The 20,219-nt window shown below is 41.9% G+C and overlaps 1 protein-coding gene across 2 annotated transcripts in view; it reads left to right on the forward strand.

Moving 5' to 3' along the window:
• The window catches only part of ATP13A3 (ATPase 13A3), a 172,425-nt gene that overhangs the window by 84,454 nt on the left and 67,752 nt on the right, over window positions 1-20,219 (forward strand). For both annotated transcript variants that reach the window (XM_077487469.1, XM_077487470.1), the window contains exons 9-11: window positions 3,691-3,763; window positions 9,718-9,849; window positions 15,974-16,150. In XM_077487469.1, the coding sequence (XP_077343595.1) occupies window positions 3,691-3,763; window positions 9,718-9,849; window positions 15,974-16,150 (382 nt within the window). The remainder of the gene's footprint in view (window positions 1-3,690; window positions 3,764-9,717; window positions 9,850-15,973; window positions 16,151-20,219) is intronic.

Raw genomic sequence — 20,219 nt, forward strand, 5'->3', positions numbered from 1 at the left:
CCCCTTGCAGTGGGATCTTTAAAATGGAGGGGAGGATGGAGGTAGGATAGAGGTTAGAGACTCCTGTCTTAACTCCTGTTTTCAACTCCTGGTTATTAACTCTCCACTTTAGTTCAAAAAAATCCACTTGTGTTCAGAAAATCCACATGCAAGCCACAATCAGGGAGCATGTATATTGTATTTCCCCAAATATACCACGTTCGCATTTTGGGAAAATACACTGTGATTGCATGCATAGGTAAATACCAATGCAGAACCGTTTTGGCATTTACACAAGTATAGACCTGTGGAAAGAAACTGTGAAAGCTGTGCTCGTTAAAAGAAAGGGAGAGGGCAAAAGATTAGTAGTTTAGTATTGCCTGTGGCCTCTCTTAGGGCCGGTTCACACTGCGGAGATGTGGGAACCCACACTGGAGTTTTGCTAATCCCTCTGGGGAGTCTTGGACTTCTGAAAAATGCTCCATCTATTAAAGTGGTTGTAAAGCCATTTTTTTTTCTTCGTATAAACACGTGTTATAGTAGAGTATATTGTTTATAAAAAAATATGCCGCTGGAAGAATTGCTGGCAATGGCACCATCCTAATTGGTGCTACTCTGCGTTTGCGGCACTGCAACAATTTCAAAAAGTAGTTTCTGTCCTACTTTTTGCGAATTTTGTGGTGTGATTTCCATTCACATCTGTGCGGAAACCCTTACAGATGTCTTTTATAATCGCAGCCGAAATCGGGACTAACATGCGGGAATGAAATGGTGCAAGTTCAGCTGAAATCGCATCATTTCATTCCCGCACTCGATAAGAACCTAGGCTTTGGTATAAGTTCACTTGTAAAATGTTCAGCAACCTCCACCCACACCCCTGATCCCTTCCCTGTGACAGCGATCCCCGGGATCTGCTTTCCGCACTCACGGTCATATTTTTAAAATTATGTGGCTGTGCGGGGTAGATGTCCATAAGGTTCACTTTAAAGCTGGAGTGGAGAAATACCCACTATCTTTTTTTAGGGATGCACCAAAATTTCGGCTGCTGAACCATATCGGACAAAATAGTGTTTTCGCCACATTGCCGAAAGAAAAGAATTGGCGATAATGGTGCCTAAAATTGTGCATGGGCAATAGTGGTGTGCTCACCGACATGTGACGTTCCTTGTGGTTAAGACACTGGACTTGTGAGCACGTTCCCTGCGGTAGAGACACTGGAGATGGGAGTACTTTCTCTGCGGACGTTCCCCGTGGTTCAGACTTGTGACTCGGGAGACAGCTGCATATAAGGCTGCATTGGAGAGTGGGCATCGTCCCTCCTGGATGGCTATTATCACTACTATTCGCCGACGAGCATTCTCTTAAACTACTGACAATTCATCTAGTACTATATATATAATACAAACTTTGCTACTTAGTAATAGAGATATTCAGTTGTATGTACTTTGTAGTAGTTCTACTAGTTCTTCTACTAATGCCAAACAGGCCAGGTAATTTATATTTTAAGGTACTTATGCACTTTCAGACTGGACCATTTTGCTGCCTTAAGACCAGACTTTTTGCGGTTCGGCACTGCGTCGCTTTAACTGACAGTTGCACGGACGTGCGACGTGGCTCACAAACAAAATTGGCGTCCTTTTTTTCCACAAATAGAGCTTTCTTATGGTGGTATTTGATCACCCCTGTGATTTTCATTTTTTGCGCTATAAACAAAAAAAAGCGTCAATTTAAAAAAACGCATTATTTTTGACATTTTGCTATAATAAATATCCCCCACAAATATATAATATAATATAATATAATATAATATATATATTAAAAAAAAATTTCAATCTCCAATTTTAGTAAATCAACTCCACAACCTCTGGTGCTTGGAAGGAAGTGGGCCCCAAACTGTTGCCTACATTTTTCCCTGCTGGCATTACTTAACATGTCTTACCTTGATGCCCTCTTATGACTAGGGAAGTCAGTGGATACACTGTCTGAAATAAAACAAGACAGAGGGTGCCCCGGCCTAGTGCATTATCTTAAGGAAGACCTCTCTTTGTTCATATGGTAGCTTAAGTAATCTACAACAAACCAACAGGTGTACTATATCAACCTGGTAGCCAAAGTAAGCTTCCAGTCCACAATACATCATATCGCATCACTTATAGCCTAGGACAGCTGGAAAATCGAACATGATTTAGGACTTGCCTCTCCTCAGAGCTCTGGCTGTACGGAGGAGACAAGTCCTTGAAACACCTTAGCCTGTTGTTGGGTTTTCCAGTTGTCCCACTCCCATCATGTGATGTGAATGATGATATATCGTGGACTGGAAGCTGATGTTTTACTTTGACAACAAGCTTTGATGCAACTGACCTGGCGGCTTAGTAGTATGATGTGTATATATGCACCCTCTGTCTTGTTTTATGGTTCTTCTATTTCTTAACACTATAAACAGTGCAAATACCGTATGTCTACTCAAACATAGAGGCTAGTCTTTGGCATTTTATATTATGCCTGTTTTTTTGTTTTTATTTTGTTTTTTATTAATATTATTGTGCAATGTGCAGCATATGTACTGTTACTGTAAGTTACTTTCTCTCTTTTTGTATTTTCTGTGTCCAATTTATGTGGGTTAATTTTTGCTTAAAGCCCTTTTTTTACATACTGGATTGTACTATTTTTTTTTAATTTTTTTTTCATTAAAATTCATGATAGTTAAAAAGTTGAATAGGAATAATGAACATAACACAATTTTATATATAAAATACATTTTATTTGTAAAAAAGTCATTTTCTGTATTTTTAAGTAGTATTAATCCCAAATGTTAGCATTCATTATATTGCAGCTTACCAATTCTTAGATGTGATGGATGCATTCGTTTTCATCTTTAGGCTTTCTTCTATTTTCATCTAGATCTCTTTCAGATGATCCCCTTTTTTTTTTATCCCTTTGGAATAAAGCTCCCCCTGCCAGTTGTAAATGATCGTTCTCATCCCTGTAACTGTTACTGGGACAGTTACAGTGATGAGACCAACAGTTTCCAACTGGCAGGGGGAGCTTACAATGATCAGCTTTTATTTATGTAAAACCTTTTATCCCAAATGGAGCAAAACGGTTTGCTGTAACCGATTATTAGGGGGAGTGCTTCAATTTGTTAGTATCTGCTAGTATATTTAACCCCCCTGCAACCCCCAGACTGACAATACTGCTGTTCAAAGGAGCCCCCTGTGCTCATTCAACCAGAGTGGGGACACTCTAATACAGAAGGTGTGTTATTGGCCAATATAGAGGGGAAAAGCCTAATGAAAAGAAAACTAATGCAGACACCACATCTACTGATGAGCTGCAATATATTCTATGTTTGGTTTTGGGCTTAACGCCCCTTTAAGTTGTGCTATGTTAATGGGGACCTGTAACAATTCTAAATTATCCAAATTTGGCTGCAAAAGTGGAAATGCACTTTGAGGTGTGCATGTTTGACATCTATTAAATGAGCACACCTACTTGGATATTACAAGCTTGGCATGCATTTTTAAAAGCTCCTCCTAAACTGGAGTTATCTGCAAAATCTCTATAGCAGGTTAATTTTTTAATTATTGTCTTTTGTAAAACATTAAATGGATCCCTTGTTCAGTTGTTTGGCTTGATATTCATTACTCACGCTGAAATGTCTGTGGCTAGATAATACTGACTCGTTCATGATGATACCTTTTGTTTTCACAGCAATATACAATGTTACATGATATGGTTGCGGCTCACAGTATTGTCCGAGTTTCCGTGTACCGTGCAAACGAAGGTAAATTATTGATCTGTGATCTATTTTATGCCATGGCGTGTGGTGTAAGGGCTGGTAACACTAGTAATTTAAAGAACTTTCCCATGTTTGTGTGGTAAGGTGTTCTCTATAAATGTTTTAGGGCAATCTTCATAAAGTATTGTGCATCCAGTAAAGCCTAGTACACACAATGAGATTATCAGATGAATGTCCGTTTTTTTTTTTTTTTTTTTTTTTTGCATGCTAGTCTCCATATCAAATGCGAATAGGATACTACGAAAATTCTCGTACGACACAAAAAAATCGCAAGTGCTGTAATGTATTTGTATTGTAGTTTTGGACAACTGTACTGATTAAATGAAAATCCTATGATCTGCTATTGGACAAAAGAAATTTTCAGGTTTATCCCTTTGGAAAATTTCAGACAGCTGTGCACTAACAATCGGATTATTGTACGATTGCTTCCAAAGAGGAATTTTTCATCCAGTTTTCTCATCGTGTGTATGAGGCTTTAGCGTGGACAGCTACAGTATATCCTGCTCTGATAGGGAATTGGATTAGATGGTGTAAACCATAAGCTTGCATTGTTCTCTACACTAGTATTTTAGATTTGAATTTCTAAGCCGGCCATTCGTGGATTGAAATTTTGCTGGTTCAGCAGGAACAATCGGTGCCACTGGATATAGCCGGCAACACTGATTATAATATTCTGCCGGTGGGGAATACAGTAACATAGCAGCTGATTCCCCCATCCATAATTTCAATGGGGGGCGGCTTTTTTTTATTTTATTTTTTATTTTTTCACCTTTCGTTTTACACCTTTTGTAGTTCCTGTTACTGACAGAAGGCTTTTGTCCCTAAACCCCTTTCTTACGTAACCTACAAAGTGCCCAGGCTTAAAGGATAAGTTCACCTTTTTAGAAAAAAATAAATGTGCATCTTTTTGCAGGTAATAAAATGTGAATTTATTAGGAGCCTCTAAAGCATTGCACCCGCGATCTGCAGATCATGGGTGTAATGTCACATTCCTGCAGACTCTCTGTATAGTGGTCTGCCCATACCTCCAATACCAGTAGGCAGTTGCGCTGACTGCAAACTTCTAAAGTGCTCAACAGCGCCATAGTTGTTCATTGAGAACTGCAAGCTGGCAGCTGTAAAGGCTGTCGGTACTTGTAGTATTTACATTCATGGAACACTGAATGAATGATGTTTTGTTCAGATTGTGACAGTGAGCAGGGGAAGATGATCCCCGGCTCTCAAAGCATGGGAGCGGGTTGCAAGGGCCGGTGCATCTGTGCCATGTTGCACCCTGAACAGGAGCTTAAAATGTTACAAAAGGTGAACTTATCCTTTAATGCAGTAGTCTGTCTCTCTGCTGCTTATTAATGTTAGCAGAGAAGACCATTTTGTTTGAAAAAGCCGTCATTCTGTTACACCATCATCAGTCTGGCTTTGTGTGTACACTAGCTCCTTCATGTAAGGTTAGTCTTCTTCTTTTTATTTTTTTTTCATTCAACCAGTGGTTTGAACGAAAAAAAGACCCAATCTCGCCCAGCCACATATTCTAGGTGGATTGGGTTATCGCTCCCTCTGAGCTATTGTGTTTTAATGGAGGGCAGACAGTCAGAATCCACTGATCAGAGCTGTTGTCTATAGTGAAAAATTTTCAACAGGCTGGTTGTACAGAAGTTGATTGGTACATGGATTGAAATTTAGCCAGTCCCTGCAGAGTTGGACAAATTTTGATTTCATGTAAAGCTGGCTTAAGAGTGACAGCGATAGCCTAATTGTGGCACACACATAGTGTACCAATGGTTTTTTAGTTACTGTGCTTTCCTGTGTTCTGATAGTGGAAGGCCCACTTTTGGCAGGATGTTGATCCCCTCTGTAGGGAACAAGACCTTTTTGGCCTAGCTATCCTGTTGCACCATGTGTTTAAGGCATGTGAACAGCTTACTGGGATACAAACGTGTTTTTTTTTTTTTTAAGTGTTTTACTAGACCCACAACAGTAAAATCAGTCTGTATGTGTAGTAAAGCATGCTTGTTATACACACTGTGGAACCTAAGGTGTTAATCCTCTGAATTGTGTAAAAATGCTGTTTTGATCCTGTCTGATCATCCTCTTTTTACTGTCTCCAAAAAATGACCTGATTTATTTACAGAGCCAGGGTGCACATACTCAGTTTGGTGTGTATTGCTAGGGAGGTTTTTTCTTTCTTTTCCTTGTGAGAATACATGTGATCAGCACAGGGCCAATCAGCACTGGCCAAACAGAGGGTCAGGTGTTCCTGCATTCTCATTGCTCAATCGTGGGAGAATAAGAACTCCTACAAGCTTTAACCAGACACTGATAGAAGTCGCAAGACTGCTCTATAACTGCTGATGAGAAAGGGTATTTAGCAGTTTATATTTACAAAAATAATTGCATTTCCATGTTTTGTGTACTGTGGGAGAACAGATATAGTGATTGCAGGGTCCTGGGTTTAGTAACACTTTAAGGATTGGTACAATTTTGAAGAATCTTTTCTGAACAGGCTGCTTAGTGATTAACTCCTGAGAGCGCAATAGGGCAGGTTGCAATAAAGGTGTAACTAATATATATATAGTATCTCACAAAAGTGAGTACACCCTCACATTTTTGTTTACTATCTTTTCACGTGACGATACTGAAGAAATTACACTTTGCTACAATGTAAAGCGTACAGCTTGTATGACAGTGTATAACAGTGTAACTTTGCTGCCCCTCAAAATAACTCAACACACAGCCATTAATGTTGAAACCGCTGGCAACAAAAGTGAGTACGGCCCAAAGTGTCAATATTTTGTGTGGCCATCATTTTCCAGCACTGCCTTAAAGGGGTTGTAAACCCTTGTTTTAAAAAAAGCAAAAAGTCATACCTCCACTGTGCAGTTCGTTTGTCTCCAATCTACCTCTTCTGGGGTCCCTTGGGGACTCTTCCCCACACCGAGTGTCCACATTGGAGAAGCGGTCTCCTTGGTGGACACCCGTGCGGGAGCACTCCCGAGTCTCACATCTGTGTCCATTCACACAGAATGCAGGACTCGGCACCGCGTCATTGGATTTGATTGTCAGCAGCGGGAGCCACTGGCCACGCTGCTATCAATCTAGCCAATCAGGACACAAGACACCAGGTAGAGCTGGTGTGATCGTTCCCGGCCGGAGAAGGATCGGGTCAGGGTGAATAACCATGAGGGTTTACAACCTCTTTAAAATGATTTTTATACCTTCCCGTTTGTTGTTAAAAAAATAAAAAATAAAAAAAAGTCATACTGCCACTGTGCAGCTCATTTGAGTGGCCCCGATCATCCTCTTCTAGGGTCCCTCTGCATCTCTCGCTCCTCCTCACATCAGATAACCCCCCTAGGAGAATCGCTGTCCCGAGGGGGTTTACTGTGCGGGTGCGCTCCCGAGTCCAGCCTTTGCGTCCATAGACATGATGCTGAACTCGGCCCCGGCGCCTGCGTCATTGGATTTGATTGACAGCAGCGGGGGCCAATGGCTGCACTGCTATCAATCTGTCCAATCAAGAGCCGGGAGCCCGTGCAGACAGGGAGAACACGTCTCCACGGAGGAAATTATGGGGCTTAGGTAAGTAAAACGGAGGTGCGGTCAGTGACAAGTTTTTTCACCTTCATGCATAGGAGGGTTTACAACCCCTTTTAACCCTCTTGGGCATGGCGCGCATCAGAGATTCACAGGTTGCCACTGGAGTTCTCTTTCAATCTTCTGTGATGACATAACAGAGCTGGTGGATGTTAAAGACCTTGGGCTCCTTCACTTTCTGTTTTGAGGATGTCTCACAGATGCTCAATAGGGTTTAGGTCTAGAGACATGCTTGGCCAGTCCATCACCTTTACCATCAGCTTCTTTAGCAAGGCAGTGGTCATCTTGGAGGTGTGTTTGGGGTCGTTATCCTGTTGGTATACTGCCCTGCGGCCCAGTCTCCGAAGGGAGGGGATTTTGCTCTGCTTCAGTATGTCACAGTACATGTTGGCATTCATGGTTCCCTCAATGAACCGTAGCTCCCCAGTGCCAGCAGCACTCATACTGCCCCAGACCATGACATTCCCACCACCATGCTCGACTGTTGGCAAGACACACTTGCCTTTGTACTCCTCACCTGGTTGCCCCCACTACACTTGATACCAACTGAACCAAATAAGTTTATCTTGGTCTCATCAGACCACAGGACAGGTTTCCAATAATTCATGTCCTTAGTCTGCTTGTCTTCAGCAAACTGTTTGCAGGCTTTCTTGTGCATCAGCTTTAGAAGAGGCTTCGTCTGGGATGAAGGCCATGCAGACCTATTTGATACACTTTGTAGCGTATGGTCTGGACACTGACAGGCTGATCCCCCACCCCTTTCTGCAGCAATGCTGGCAGCACTCATACATCTATTTGCTAAAGACAACCTCTCGATACGACGCTGAGCACGTGCACTCAACTTCTAAACCGATGTATGTTCTTGGCCACCGTTCTGCAGCTCATTTTCAGGGTCTTGGCAATCTTCTTATAGCCTAGGCCACCTTTATGTAGAGCAACAATAGTTTTTTTCAGATCCTCAGAGTTCTTTGCCATGAGGTGCCATGTTGAACTTCCAGTGACCAGTATGAGAGAGTGAGAACGATAACATCAAATTTCACACCTGCTCCCCATTCATGCCTGAGACCTTGTAACACATGACGGGGGGGGGGGGGGGGGGGGCGCTAATTGGGCCCAATTTGGACATTTTTCACTTGGGGGTATACTCACGTTTGTTGCCAGCGGTTTTGACATTAATGGCTACACGTTGGGTTATTTTGAGGGGACAGATAATTTACACTGTTATACAAGCTATGAACTACATTGTAGCAAAGTGTAATTTTTTCAGTGTTGTCACATGAAAAGCTATACTAAAATATTTAAAAAAATGTGAGGGGTGTACTTGTGTGAGATACTGTATGTAAAACAAAAGTATGGTTCTGAATTTATAAACCATAAAAACTGCAGCTTTAACGTGCCTGAAAATTAGATGAATTAGTGATGTTGCTATAGATAATAGCGTGAAAGTCTATGTTTAGTAATTATTGATAAGTTCTTCAATAATAAATGATGCACTGTGAATCCTCCCTTTTTTTTTTTTTCTGTTTCTATGTTAATTATTCCAGTATGCTGTGTGCTTGTTTTGGCAGACATAAGTTGTTATTGCCATATATTTTGTAGATTATTTAGCCATCAATGGGTATAGCGGATGTTGTAGAAGTGCTACATTTTATCCTCCACAGCATCAAGAAGTAGAACTTCCATTACCTCATGCTGTACAGCCATTGACTCTATGCCCAGAATGCAATAATAGTAATCTTATACTTGGTTTACTACTCTTTAAAGTCTTATTTGCAGGTAGTATTCCAAGAAGTGTTTGTAAGATTTAAGTCTCATTAAGGTCACAGACTAGCTATTCTGGGACGAAGTCCCGGTTCACACATATGTGAAGCAGGAACCAGCACGATTCCTGTGCGGATTCCGCATTGCATGCCACTCGCAGGCAGTTCTCACTCCCTTCTGCGAACTTCTGTGGGTGTCAATAAAAAGATAATGACAGCCCCAGATTGGTTCGCAGATCACAGTGCGGACTGTCAAATGGTACAGAAATCTGATCACATGGTGTGCACATGTGATATGATTCCAGTGCGGACCACAAAAAGGGTCCAGCACCATTTTGGTGTGAATGCGAAGTGATTTCAGCCATAGAATTTTTGTATGGCTGAATTTGCATTGCACAGACATGGCATGTGATCTGCACAACAATGCAGTGCGAATCACATGCAGTGTTTGTGTTTGCTCCAGTGTGAACCCAGCCTTAGAGTAAAGAAAAAAGAGGAGGGGGCGTATGTGCTGGTTTGTTATGTTGAGTTCATCCTTATTGCATGCATTGATCTTTGTTCCTGCTGTTTCTTTCATTTTTTTTTTAGAGGCAGAAGAAATCCTGTCTATAGACCTGGTACCTGGAGACATCATGCTTATCCCGCCTAATGGGACCATAATGCCCTGTGATGCTGTCCTGATTAGTGGAACTTGCATTGTAAATGAAAGCATGTTAACAGGTATTGATATATGCAGGCAGTGTACCTTCAGTAAAGTCATAACAATTGTAGTGCTAGCCTAATATCATGTGTGCTTAGCAGGCCTTTTACCCGATTTTAGTTTTGCTTGCAATAATCAAATATTGCATGAATTATACTGGCCATACACTAAACAATAGGCGATCAATTAGACTATAAGTAATTTCAAATGATCTTAAAGTAGAAGTTTAGACAAAAACAAACTCTAAAATTACTCTGAGCCACATTCTAAAACGAATCTAACCCTGTAAAGCAAAAATCTATTTCTTGTACATCATGGGACACAGAGCCCCAAGTAATAACTTAATGGGTATATAGGCACCTTCAGGGGATGGACACTGGTATTCCCAATCCAGGAAGTTCATTCCCTATATAACCTCTCCTCCTTCCAGGAGCACATCAGTTTTTTCGCCAGTGTCTAAGGTGTTGCTCACGAGTGAAGATGTGCTCTAAGGGGCTCCAGGAGGGATCCATGCTGGATTTAAATAGTCTCCATAGACCAGATCCATCCAAAGTGCCACTGAGGCCAAAGTGGATGGTACCTGGGCCTTGTATCCGAAGCAAGAGGTTTTGCGTGCCCTTTTGTAGGGCTGGACCCCGGGACCCAGGGCTTTGGTCATGCTACATTACCTAAAGCTTTCCTGGTGGGGTGCTTTTTACAGGTCCAAGGGAGTGGAACCCTGATATAAAGGAACCCGGTCCTTGAGGGTTTGCTAAATGCAGCTCGCCGTGATGGGTAAAGGTTGGATTATCTGTTAATTCAGCAAATCCTGCAGCGTGGACAGATGGGTTATTTCCATGGTAACTCTGGGGTACAAGCTGGAATTTCGGGACTTTCCACCATCTTGTTTCCTGAGGTGAAACGTTCCCAAAGATCCAGAGGAAAGACAATCTCTGTTTCAGGCGCTAGACCAATTAATATCTCAGGGTGATCATACAGATCCCCACAAAAGAGAAAGGTATGGGTTTTACTCAAACCTTTTTTATGGTACAAAACCAAATGGAGATGTCAGACCCATTCTGGATCTAAAAAATCAAAATCAGTTCCTGAAGATCCGCTCCTTTCGCATGGAGACGATCAAGTCAGTAGTTTCTATCCTATTAGGAGAACTTCTGGCATCTATCGACATCAGGAATTCATATCTGCACGTTCCTATATTCCCTGCTCACAAAAGGTTTCTGCGGTTCGAGGTAGAACAGCAGCATTTCCAGTTCGTAGCCCTGCCCTTCGGGCTAGCTACAGCACCCTTGGTGTTTATAAAAGTCCTGGCCCCACCTCTAGCCAGGTTAAGGGCACAGGGCATAAGTCTTGGCGTACTTGGACAATCTATTGCTAATAGACCAGTCAGTGGCACGTTTGGAGCAAAGCGTATGCATTACAACTAGTTACCTGGAATGTTTGGGTTGGATTCTCAACTTAGAGAAATCTTCCTTAATACCGCTAAAAGGGTACTTGGGTCTGATCATAGACACAGTCCAGAAAAAAGTGCTCTTGCCTCAGGCAAAGATCAACTCCATAAGAGAGCTGGTGTGGATGGTCAGGTCCAAAGGCGATCTTTCCATTCGCCTTTGCATGAGGTTGCTAGGAAAGATGGTGGCTTCATTCGAAGCAGTTTCCTATGCCCAGTTCCATTCAAGACTGTTGTAAAACGGTATCCTGTCTACTTGGAACAAAACAATTCAAGCTTTAGACTTGCCATGTGGCTGTCCCCAAAAGTGTCCCAAGGCCTCAGTTTGTGTTTACTAACCCAGAATCTGCTGAAAGGAAAATCCTTCAGACCAGTTTTCTGGAAAGTGGTGACAGATGCCAGCCTTTTAGGCTGGGGAGCAGTACTAGAAAAGACAACTATCCAGGGACAGTGGTCAAGAGCCGATAGAACCTTGCCCATCAATAGCCTAGAGATTTGGGAAGTGTGTCTGTCTGGCTCTGAAGGCCTGGACTTTCAGGTTACAGGATTGTCCTGTCGGGATCCAATCCAACAATGCCACAGCTGTGGCCTATATCTATAACCAAGGGGGCATGAAGATTCTCAAATTTGCAGAGATTTGAACCATATTCTAACTTTGGCAGAAAGGAATGTTCCATGCTTATCCGCAGTCTTCATTCCGAGAGTAGATATTTGACAGGTGGACTGCTTGAGTCATCAGCAGTTACTCCCAGGGGAATGGTCTCTTCACCCTGCCATTTTTCAGGCTGTTTGCCAAAGATGGGGGACTCCGGACTAGCATCCAGATTCAACATGAAGTTAGTCAACTTCATGTCCAGGACAAAGGATCCACTCGCATGCAGAACAGATGCGTTGGTGACCCATGTCAGTTCTCACTGATCTATACATTTCCCCCTATTCAATTGCTGCCTCGACTTCTTTGCAGGATCAAGCTGGAAAGAAAGCCCCAGCATGGCCCCGAAGGTCATGGTATGCAAAAATTGTAAAGATGGCAGTGGAGGGTCCATGGTCCCTCCCACTACGGCCAGACCTACTCTCACATTCTCTAAATTTAACAGGCTATTGAAATCCCCATTCTGAATAAACGTGGGCTTTCTGGGGTCAGTTATCTCTACCCTGATTAATGCAAGGAAGGCAGCTTCCAGAACTATGTTATAGGGTCTGGAGGGCTTATGTTTCCAAGGGTTGGCACCCTCGGAGATATATCATTGGCAGAATTCTTGCCTTTCCACAATTAGGCATAGAGATGAAGTTGGCCTTGAGTACTATTAAACTTAGCTTTATTGGTCTTATTTCAAAGACTGCTTGCTACGCATCCTTTATTCCGGGATTTCATGCAAAGGGTGAAGCGGCTTAATCGGCCAGTGAAACCTCCTGTGAAACCGTGGGACTTGAACTTAGTTTTGTCAGTGTTAAAAAAACAGCCATTTGAACCAATACAGCATATTCCCTTAAGCCCCATACACACTATCAGATTTTCTGCAGATTTTTTTTTTTTTTTTCTTTCCTTCAGATTTACCAAAACCATATAATTTGAGGTCAAACCTTAGGAGTTTCAATTTGTATGCAATCAGGCAGGCCTTTGCACTACGTGGTTTTGGTAAATCTGAAGACAAAAATCAGCAGAAAATCTGATAGTGTGTATGGGGCTTTAGTCCTTCTGACAAGGAAGCTGGTGTTCTTGGTTGCTATATCCTCAGCAAGGAGGGTTTCGGCATTGGCTGCTCTTTATTGTAAAGAGCCACACTTGATTATTCATGAGGACAGAGTGGTGTTACACCCTCGTCCAGACTTTTTTGCCAAAAGTGGTTTCAGGTTTTCACCTGAACAAAGATATTCTCCTGCCATTGTTTTTTCCAAAATCATGTTCCAGGGAAGAGAAGTCACTACATTGTCTTGATGTGGTGAGAGCAGTGAAAATCTATTTAAACACGACTGCTCAGATTAGAAAGACTCGGGTCTTATTTATTCTGCCAGAGGGTCCTAAGAAAGGACAGGCAGCATCGAAATCCACTGTCGCTAAGTGGATTCGGCAAGTTATAATTCAGACTTATAATTTAAGGAGTAAGATTCATCCTTTCCAAGTCAAAGCGCACTCTACCAGGTTGGTTAGTGCTTCTTGGGCAGTGCGTCACCAGGTCTCCATGGCTCAGATATGTAAGGCCGCAGCTTGGTCTTCAGTACATACATTGACAAAATTTTATCAGGTGGATGTAAGGCGGTATGAGGATAGCTCCTTCCGGCGCAGTGTACTGCGGGCAGCAGTATAGGCCCTCATGTCTGGGGTGACCCTGCGGGTTGTGTCACTCTCCCCTCAAATAGTATTTCTAAGGGCTGTCCCATTTAAGTTATTACTTGGGGCTCTGTGTCCCATGATGTCCGATAAAGAAAATAGGATTTCTATAACCGCTTACCTGTAAAATTATTTTCTTGGAGTACATCATGGGACACAGCGGTCCCTCCCCTCTTTTTGGGCTTTAAGTGTATTGCTTTGCTACAAAAACTGATGTGCTCCTGGAAGGAGGAGGGGTTATATAGGGAGTGAACTTCCTGGATTTGGGTATACCAGTGTCCATCACCTGAAGGTGCCTATATATCTATTAAGTTATTACTTAGGGCTCTGTGTCCCATGATGTACTCCAAGAAAAGGATTTTTACAGGTAAACTGTTTTTCTCCCTTTTCTGAAGCTGATTTTGTCTAGTTTACAGCGGCGGGTGCTTTGTGCAGGAAACAGCTAACAGCTGGGAGGTGATGGCATACATAGATTTACTATGGGGCTTACATTGTCGGCTGCCTCTCCTGCACAAGCCTACACAGAAAAAGCCGGCGCTGACAGCTCGGCATGGGACTGGCCCAGAGTGGCTACAGAAAAAGTATGTATAGAGCCTTTTACTTTACAGGAATAGACGGATTTGTTTTAGAGTTCTACTTTAAATTTTTAATAAATCCTCAGTGATGAAGATAACATGTGAAATCATATCCTAATGCTGGTTTTCAGTCTTTTTTTTTTTTTTTTGATTTACTAAAGACAAGCAAACCATGCACTTTGCAACGGCACTTGCACTCATTTTCCCGAGGGCTTAGTGAATGTGGTAAGACTCTAGATGATGGAAATCAGCAGTCAAGTGCAAGCAAAAATGCTGTTGGTTTTGCATCTGATGGGGTATTTTTTTTTTATGCCATGTACAGTGTGTTTGTCTTTGGTAAATCAACCCTGCTGAGTTTTTGAACATTCAATGTAATTTTATTTCCGGGTGACTACACTACCTTTCAGGGTCTCCCTTGAGGCTAATCATAGCCACCCTAATGTCCATGGTCCCAGCCATGTATTTATCATTATTTGCATGTACATTATGACCCATATACAAGGAATCGTGGGGCATGTAGTCTTAATGGGGTTTATTTACTAAAGCTGAATAGTGAAAAATCAGGCTCACTTATGCATAGCAATTAATCTGGTTCTAACTTCAGCTTGTTCAATTAAGCTTTGCCAATAAAACCCCAAAATTGATTGGTTTCTATGCAGAAGTGAGCCGCATTTTGTACTCTCCAGCTTTAGTAAAAAAAACTCCAATGCAACAAATCTAATCCACAGTACATGCTCCCTAACTGGAAGTTTGAGTGAAGTACAGCAGGCGGGACACAGCACAGAGATCTTTCATAAGGGAACTCAGTATAGTGCAAATGGAAGGGGGAAAAACATTTTTTTCATAGCCAGTTACCTTGATTTTCCCACGTAGATACGATTTTTTTTTTTTTAACCGTAATTATATCAAGTAGTTGTATCAAAACACATCATATTGACCATTAGAAAGCGTTCATTTTATTTTATTTTTATTTTTTTAAATCGCCGTGAAAATTGCAAAAATCATCCAGAATTGTAACTTGTGACTGTGGTTTGTTTGGCAGGCCGTTTCAGGCCTGCCACTCTGATTCATATAGTAAGGCAGAGCTAAGAGCATTAACGTGTCTGTTAACCCACAAAAATAAATAATTCAGATTCTGGTCCCTTAAAGCAATTACACGGCACAGTGCCTGTGTGTTGTAATCTGCCCCCCTCTAAACTGTAAAAAAAAATAAAAAACCCCACCTTGAATCTGCTACTTCCTGTATGCGCCTCTCTAAACTGACCACGATAACTAGGGCTACTCAGCCCTGATCACCATGGTCAAAGTGCATCCCTCCGTCAGACGTAGCTGTCCTCTCTCCCCCCCCCCCCCCCCCCCCTACATTTCAGTGTCTTCTCTGTCTCTCGGCTACTATTAAAAATAAAAACCCTAAAATTGTCACTTCCATCCCCTCCTATTAGAGGATGGCATACCGCACTATCCAAGTCGTTTGTATAAACGAGCGCTCTAAATTCCTCTTTAGAGCTGTTTTCAGGCTGGTCACGTGACTCACGGCTGCTTTACAGCTCTGAGACATCTCTTTTATGGGAGGTCATGTGATCTCCCCAGCTAATGTCAGAGGGAGATCATGGTCCCTCCCGCAGAAGTGATGTCTCAGAGCTGTAAAGTGGCCGTGAGTCACGTGACCGGCTTGAAGACAGCTCTAAAGAGGTTCTGAGATCTAATTACTATCACCTTGGCTAAGTTGCACACTCGTATGTCTTGTACCAATTTTGAATTGAATATATCCTTTTTTTTTTTTTTCATAGGTGAAAGTGTTCCTGTGACAAAGACCAACTTGCCAGATCCTTCTAGTTCCAGAGAAGGACAAGATGAAATCTATAGCACAGAAGTTCACAAACGCCACACATTATTTTGTGGGACCAATGTCATTCAAACCAGATTTTATGCTGGAGAGCCTGTCAAAGCCATAATTGTTCGGACAGGTAACCTAACAGATGACATTTTATTATGTTGGTATTTGCAAACCTGGCTCTGAATTATAGGAGTATTTATGTATAACAAAGACATCGCTGACTGTATATTAAAAAGAAAGAACTTCACCATTCAGACATCAGAGTGGGCATTACATGGTCCCTGCTGTACCTTCAAACCTGTGATTAATTACTGTGTCTGGCAGGGAGAAGGGTTTTCAACTCCAACTTTCTTTGTAGCTCTGAGATGTTAAGTAAATTTTCAAGAGACACAAATAAAATTGTAGGAAGATGTGAAAAAATATTAGGTCTCAGAAATCCACACCATGTCTCAATTTGTATGGCACGCTTTGTTTCGCCTATAGAAATTTTGTCCCTGCTTTGAAAGGACCGCTTGGCCCCACAGGCCAAAGTTTCCATATCCACCTCTGATTCCACCCCAAAAGAATCTATAAGATGTTGTGAAAACTTGTGGCTTTCTTTGTAAAGCAGGGTATATACCAACAGTTAATTTTCAGCAGGGTGGATTTGATTTAAATCACAATTTAAATCACAATTCAAATCACACTGGTAAAAAGGCTTGATTTAAAATCAACTCGCATTAAATCATCATTTTTAAAGAGCAACTGTCATATCATTTTTTTTTTTTTTCCAAATACTTTTTATTTCATAAGTCTGCATTAACAAAATTGATATTACCACATTTCATCATTTTCCAAATCATTTGTTTCCTCATATTGATTAATGCAAACCAAAAAAAGAAAAAACAAATACACAATATATATGAATAGGGTTTCCTTTAGGCAGGTCTTGGCATATCCAGTCCACTTCTGGTTCTCAACCAGTCCTAACAGGCAAACTTCCAAAGTGAATGGGATGCGGTCTCCCAGCACCTCTGATAATATATCAAAGACCTGTCTACTAATGCCCGGGCAAGCCCACATTAAAGCAGAGGTTCACACAAAAATTAAACCTCGACAGGTATTTGCACCCACTTCCGGGCATAGACTCCCACAGAGTCTGTCTCTTACTGTCCTGCCACGCTATCTGCTGGGACACACATGGGTCCAGAGACCGCACGGACCATTCTCATTGCGCTGCGTGACTCGCAAATGCGCAGTAGGGAACCGGAAGTGAAGCAGCAACGCTTCACTTCCTGATTCCCTCACCGAGAATGGCGCCGGCAGCAGCCGAGAGTCGAACGATTGCTCGGCTTCGGCTGCCGACATCGCTGGACTCCAGGAAAGGTAAGTGTCCATTTATTAAAAGTCAGCAGCTGCAGTATTTGTAGCTTCTGGGTTTTATTTTTTTTTATTTTATTTTTTTAGGTGGACTCCCTCTTTAAATGCACAAAATCAGCACCTGGTTGATAACACCCCTCACAGTCCACGGATGCCGTTCGTCCCATTAACTTTCATTTATGTGGTGTGAGCTAGGCTTGATGCATTATATACAGCTGTATAAATCTGTTATCAGTTGCAGGTGGTACTCCAAAATGGAATTTACACACCACCTTCCATATCTCATCTGTCATAGATGTACAGACCATTTGCCACTACCTTTTAATCTGTGACGGAGCTTCCCATATCTTGGCCTGCATTAAATATGTATATAATTTAGATACTAATCCCTTTGGTCCCTGAGTTCTTAATATTCCAATAAGAGGGAATTTTGATATATTAACGTTACCAAATTGAGCCTGCAGTGCATACCTTAACTGTAGGAATCTATAAAAATCGGTTATATTGTGTTAAGAAATCGAATGAGCATATATTCCCACTTTCATCAACCTGATCCAGTACTAACATTTCTTTATGCATCCAGAATGTATTATCTTGCAGTGTACCTAATTCCTCAAGGGGTTATTCCACATGGATAACGCAGATGGCATGTCCCTTAATCCTGTTAGCTTTTTAACCTGCCTCCACACATGCCAAAGAGAGCATAGGTTTCTTTAGCCTTGGTAATTGTTTTTCGTGCCTTGAGTCCTGTCAATAGATTCTCGGCCTGGACAATCCTTAAAAGGTACTTCACTCCCAAACTTTGTTCCTATATCAAGTACAGGTATACCCCACTTTTAAGTACACAATGGGGTTTATTTCCTAAAGCTGGAAAGTGAAAAATCAGGCTCCCTTCTGCATAGAAACCAATGAGCTTCTAACCCCAGCTTGTTCAATTAAGCTTTGGTAATAAAACCTGAAAGCTCATTCGTTTCTATGCAGAAGTGAGCCTGATTTTGCTCTTTCCAGCTTTAGTAAATAAACCCCATTGTGGGGTATGCTTGTACACAGATGTCTTAATTGCCCTGCAAGGTAGTACGGGTAAATATCGGGCAAAGCCAGTCCTGCCTCTGGTTTTGGCCGCTGTAACGTTGTAAGCTTTACTTCGCATTTGCCATTAGCCCATATAAATTTAGTAAATTGAGAGTTCAGGCTTTTAAAAAATTTTAGGCACTACTACTGGGGAGTGTGAAAAAATATAAAAAACACTTTGGTAATAAAATTATTTTAATTAAATGTATTCTACCCACCACTGACCATGGCAACTTACTCCAGATCCTCAGCTTACGTTTACTATGTTCCATCAATTTATTTACATTGGCCACCAATGCATCAGAGGGTTGTCTTTTTTTATATAGATCACTAGGTAGTTAAAGGAGTCCACTATTTTAAGTGGGGCATCTATCCTTTCCTCCATTTCTGATTATTGCTGCAGTGGCATAAGAAAGGACTTCTGCCAATTAATCTTAAGTCCTGAGTACTGGCCAGAGGTGTCTATTATACTCATTGCTTTTCCCAATGTGCTCTGCATATCCCGCATTTACAGTATAATATTGTCAGCATAAAGTCCAATCTGTTCTATATTATTACCCAACTATATCCCCTGATATTCTTCAATTTGCCAAAAATGTAGGGCCAACGACTCTATAGGAATAGCAAACAAAGGAGGGGATAGTGGGCATCTGTCATCTCTGTTATGCAGCGGCTCCTATTCTGACCCGCTGTTGACACACCAACAGTTTTATTCACTTTGATGGGACGGCTGGTGATGCGGCAGTGACACAACAAGGTGAGGGACGTGGGGGCAGCTGGTGAGTGGATGCCCGCTAACCGGCACGATCCATGATGGGTCTAAAATGACAGGTGATCTTTAAATGCAAGGACTTATTCTTGCTGGTAGTTATAATCTTTAATCTTTGCAAACAAAATGAAGGTTTCATATTTGAAATAGACTGTCGGGTTAGTAAAACATCAATATCAGAACTGATTCAATCATGCAGTTTGTAGTGTACTTAGATTTGCAATGGGATAAAGGAATATTCCTGAACTTTGTGTTTTTTTTTATTTTATTTTTTATTATGGTTAGTGTGAAATATGCATGTTATCTCAGCTTGCAGAGCTTGGATTCATTGAATGAGTTTACCAAAAAATGTAAATATTGCAGAATATACAGCCTCATGCTACATAACTAAGCTATAACTAGGCTCAATTTCATGCTGAATAAACTAAATTATTAATGTATCTGAAATAGAAAACCATCTTTAGACAGATTTTTACTCCAAAAGCATTTTATTAAAATACATTTGATAAAAATCAAGAAATCTAACCACTTAGCAAGCGGCTCATAGCCAAATGACGGCTACAGGGTGGTTACTTAACTCTGGGAGGGCGTACTATGATGTCCTCCCAGAATACCGCTCTCGTGTGCCCCCTGGGGCACGCACCCGAGAACATCCGTGACCACCGGGTCCAGAGGACCCGAAGGATCACGGTGAACGGCTGCTGATCACGGCCGTTTACCACGTGATCACTCTCTGTCAAATTACGGAGCATTTCACTTGTAAACCGAGCCGGTTCCTCTCTCTTCTCTGTATACCGATCAGTACATTGTCAGAGGATAGGGGGAGAGATCGGATGGCAGCAGCACTGTGGGCTTGATATGTAGTGCCCACTGCGCTGCTCTGTGACAATTGCAGTCACATCCAGGCATCCATCCCTCCATGCTCAGCCATACCCGGCCATGCTCTGCGATACCCGGCCATGCTCGGCTGTACTTGGCCTCTGTATGTGGCTAGGCTGTG

This window comes from Lithobates pipiens, unplaced genomic scaffold, assembly GCF_037356315.1.
Source record: "Lithobates pipiens isolate NorthernLeopardFrog02 unplaced genomic scaffold, aLitPip1_a1.2 Scaffold_18, whole genome shotgun sequence".
In the NCBI taxonomy this organism is placed as follows: domain Eukaryota; kingdom Metazoa; phylum Chordata; class Amphibia; order Anura; family Ranidae; genus Lithobates; species Lithobates pipiens.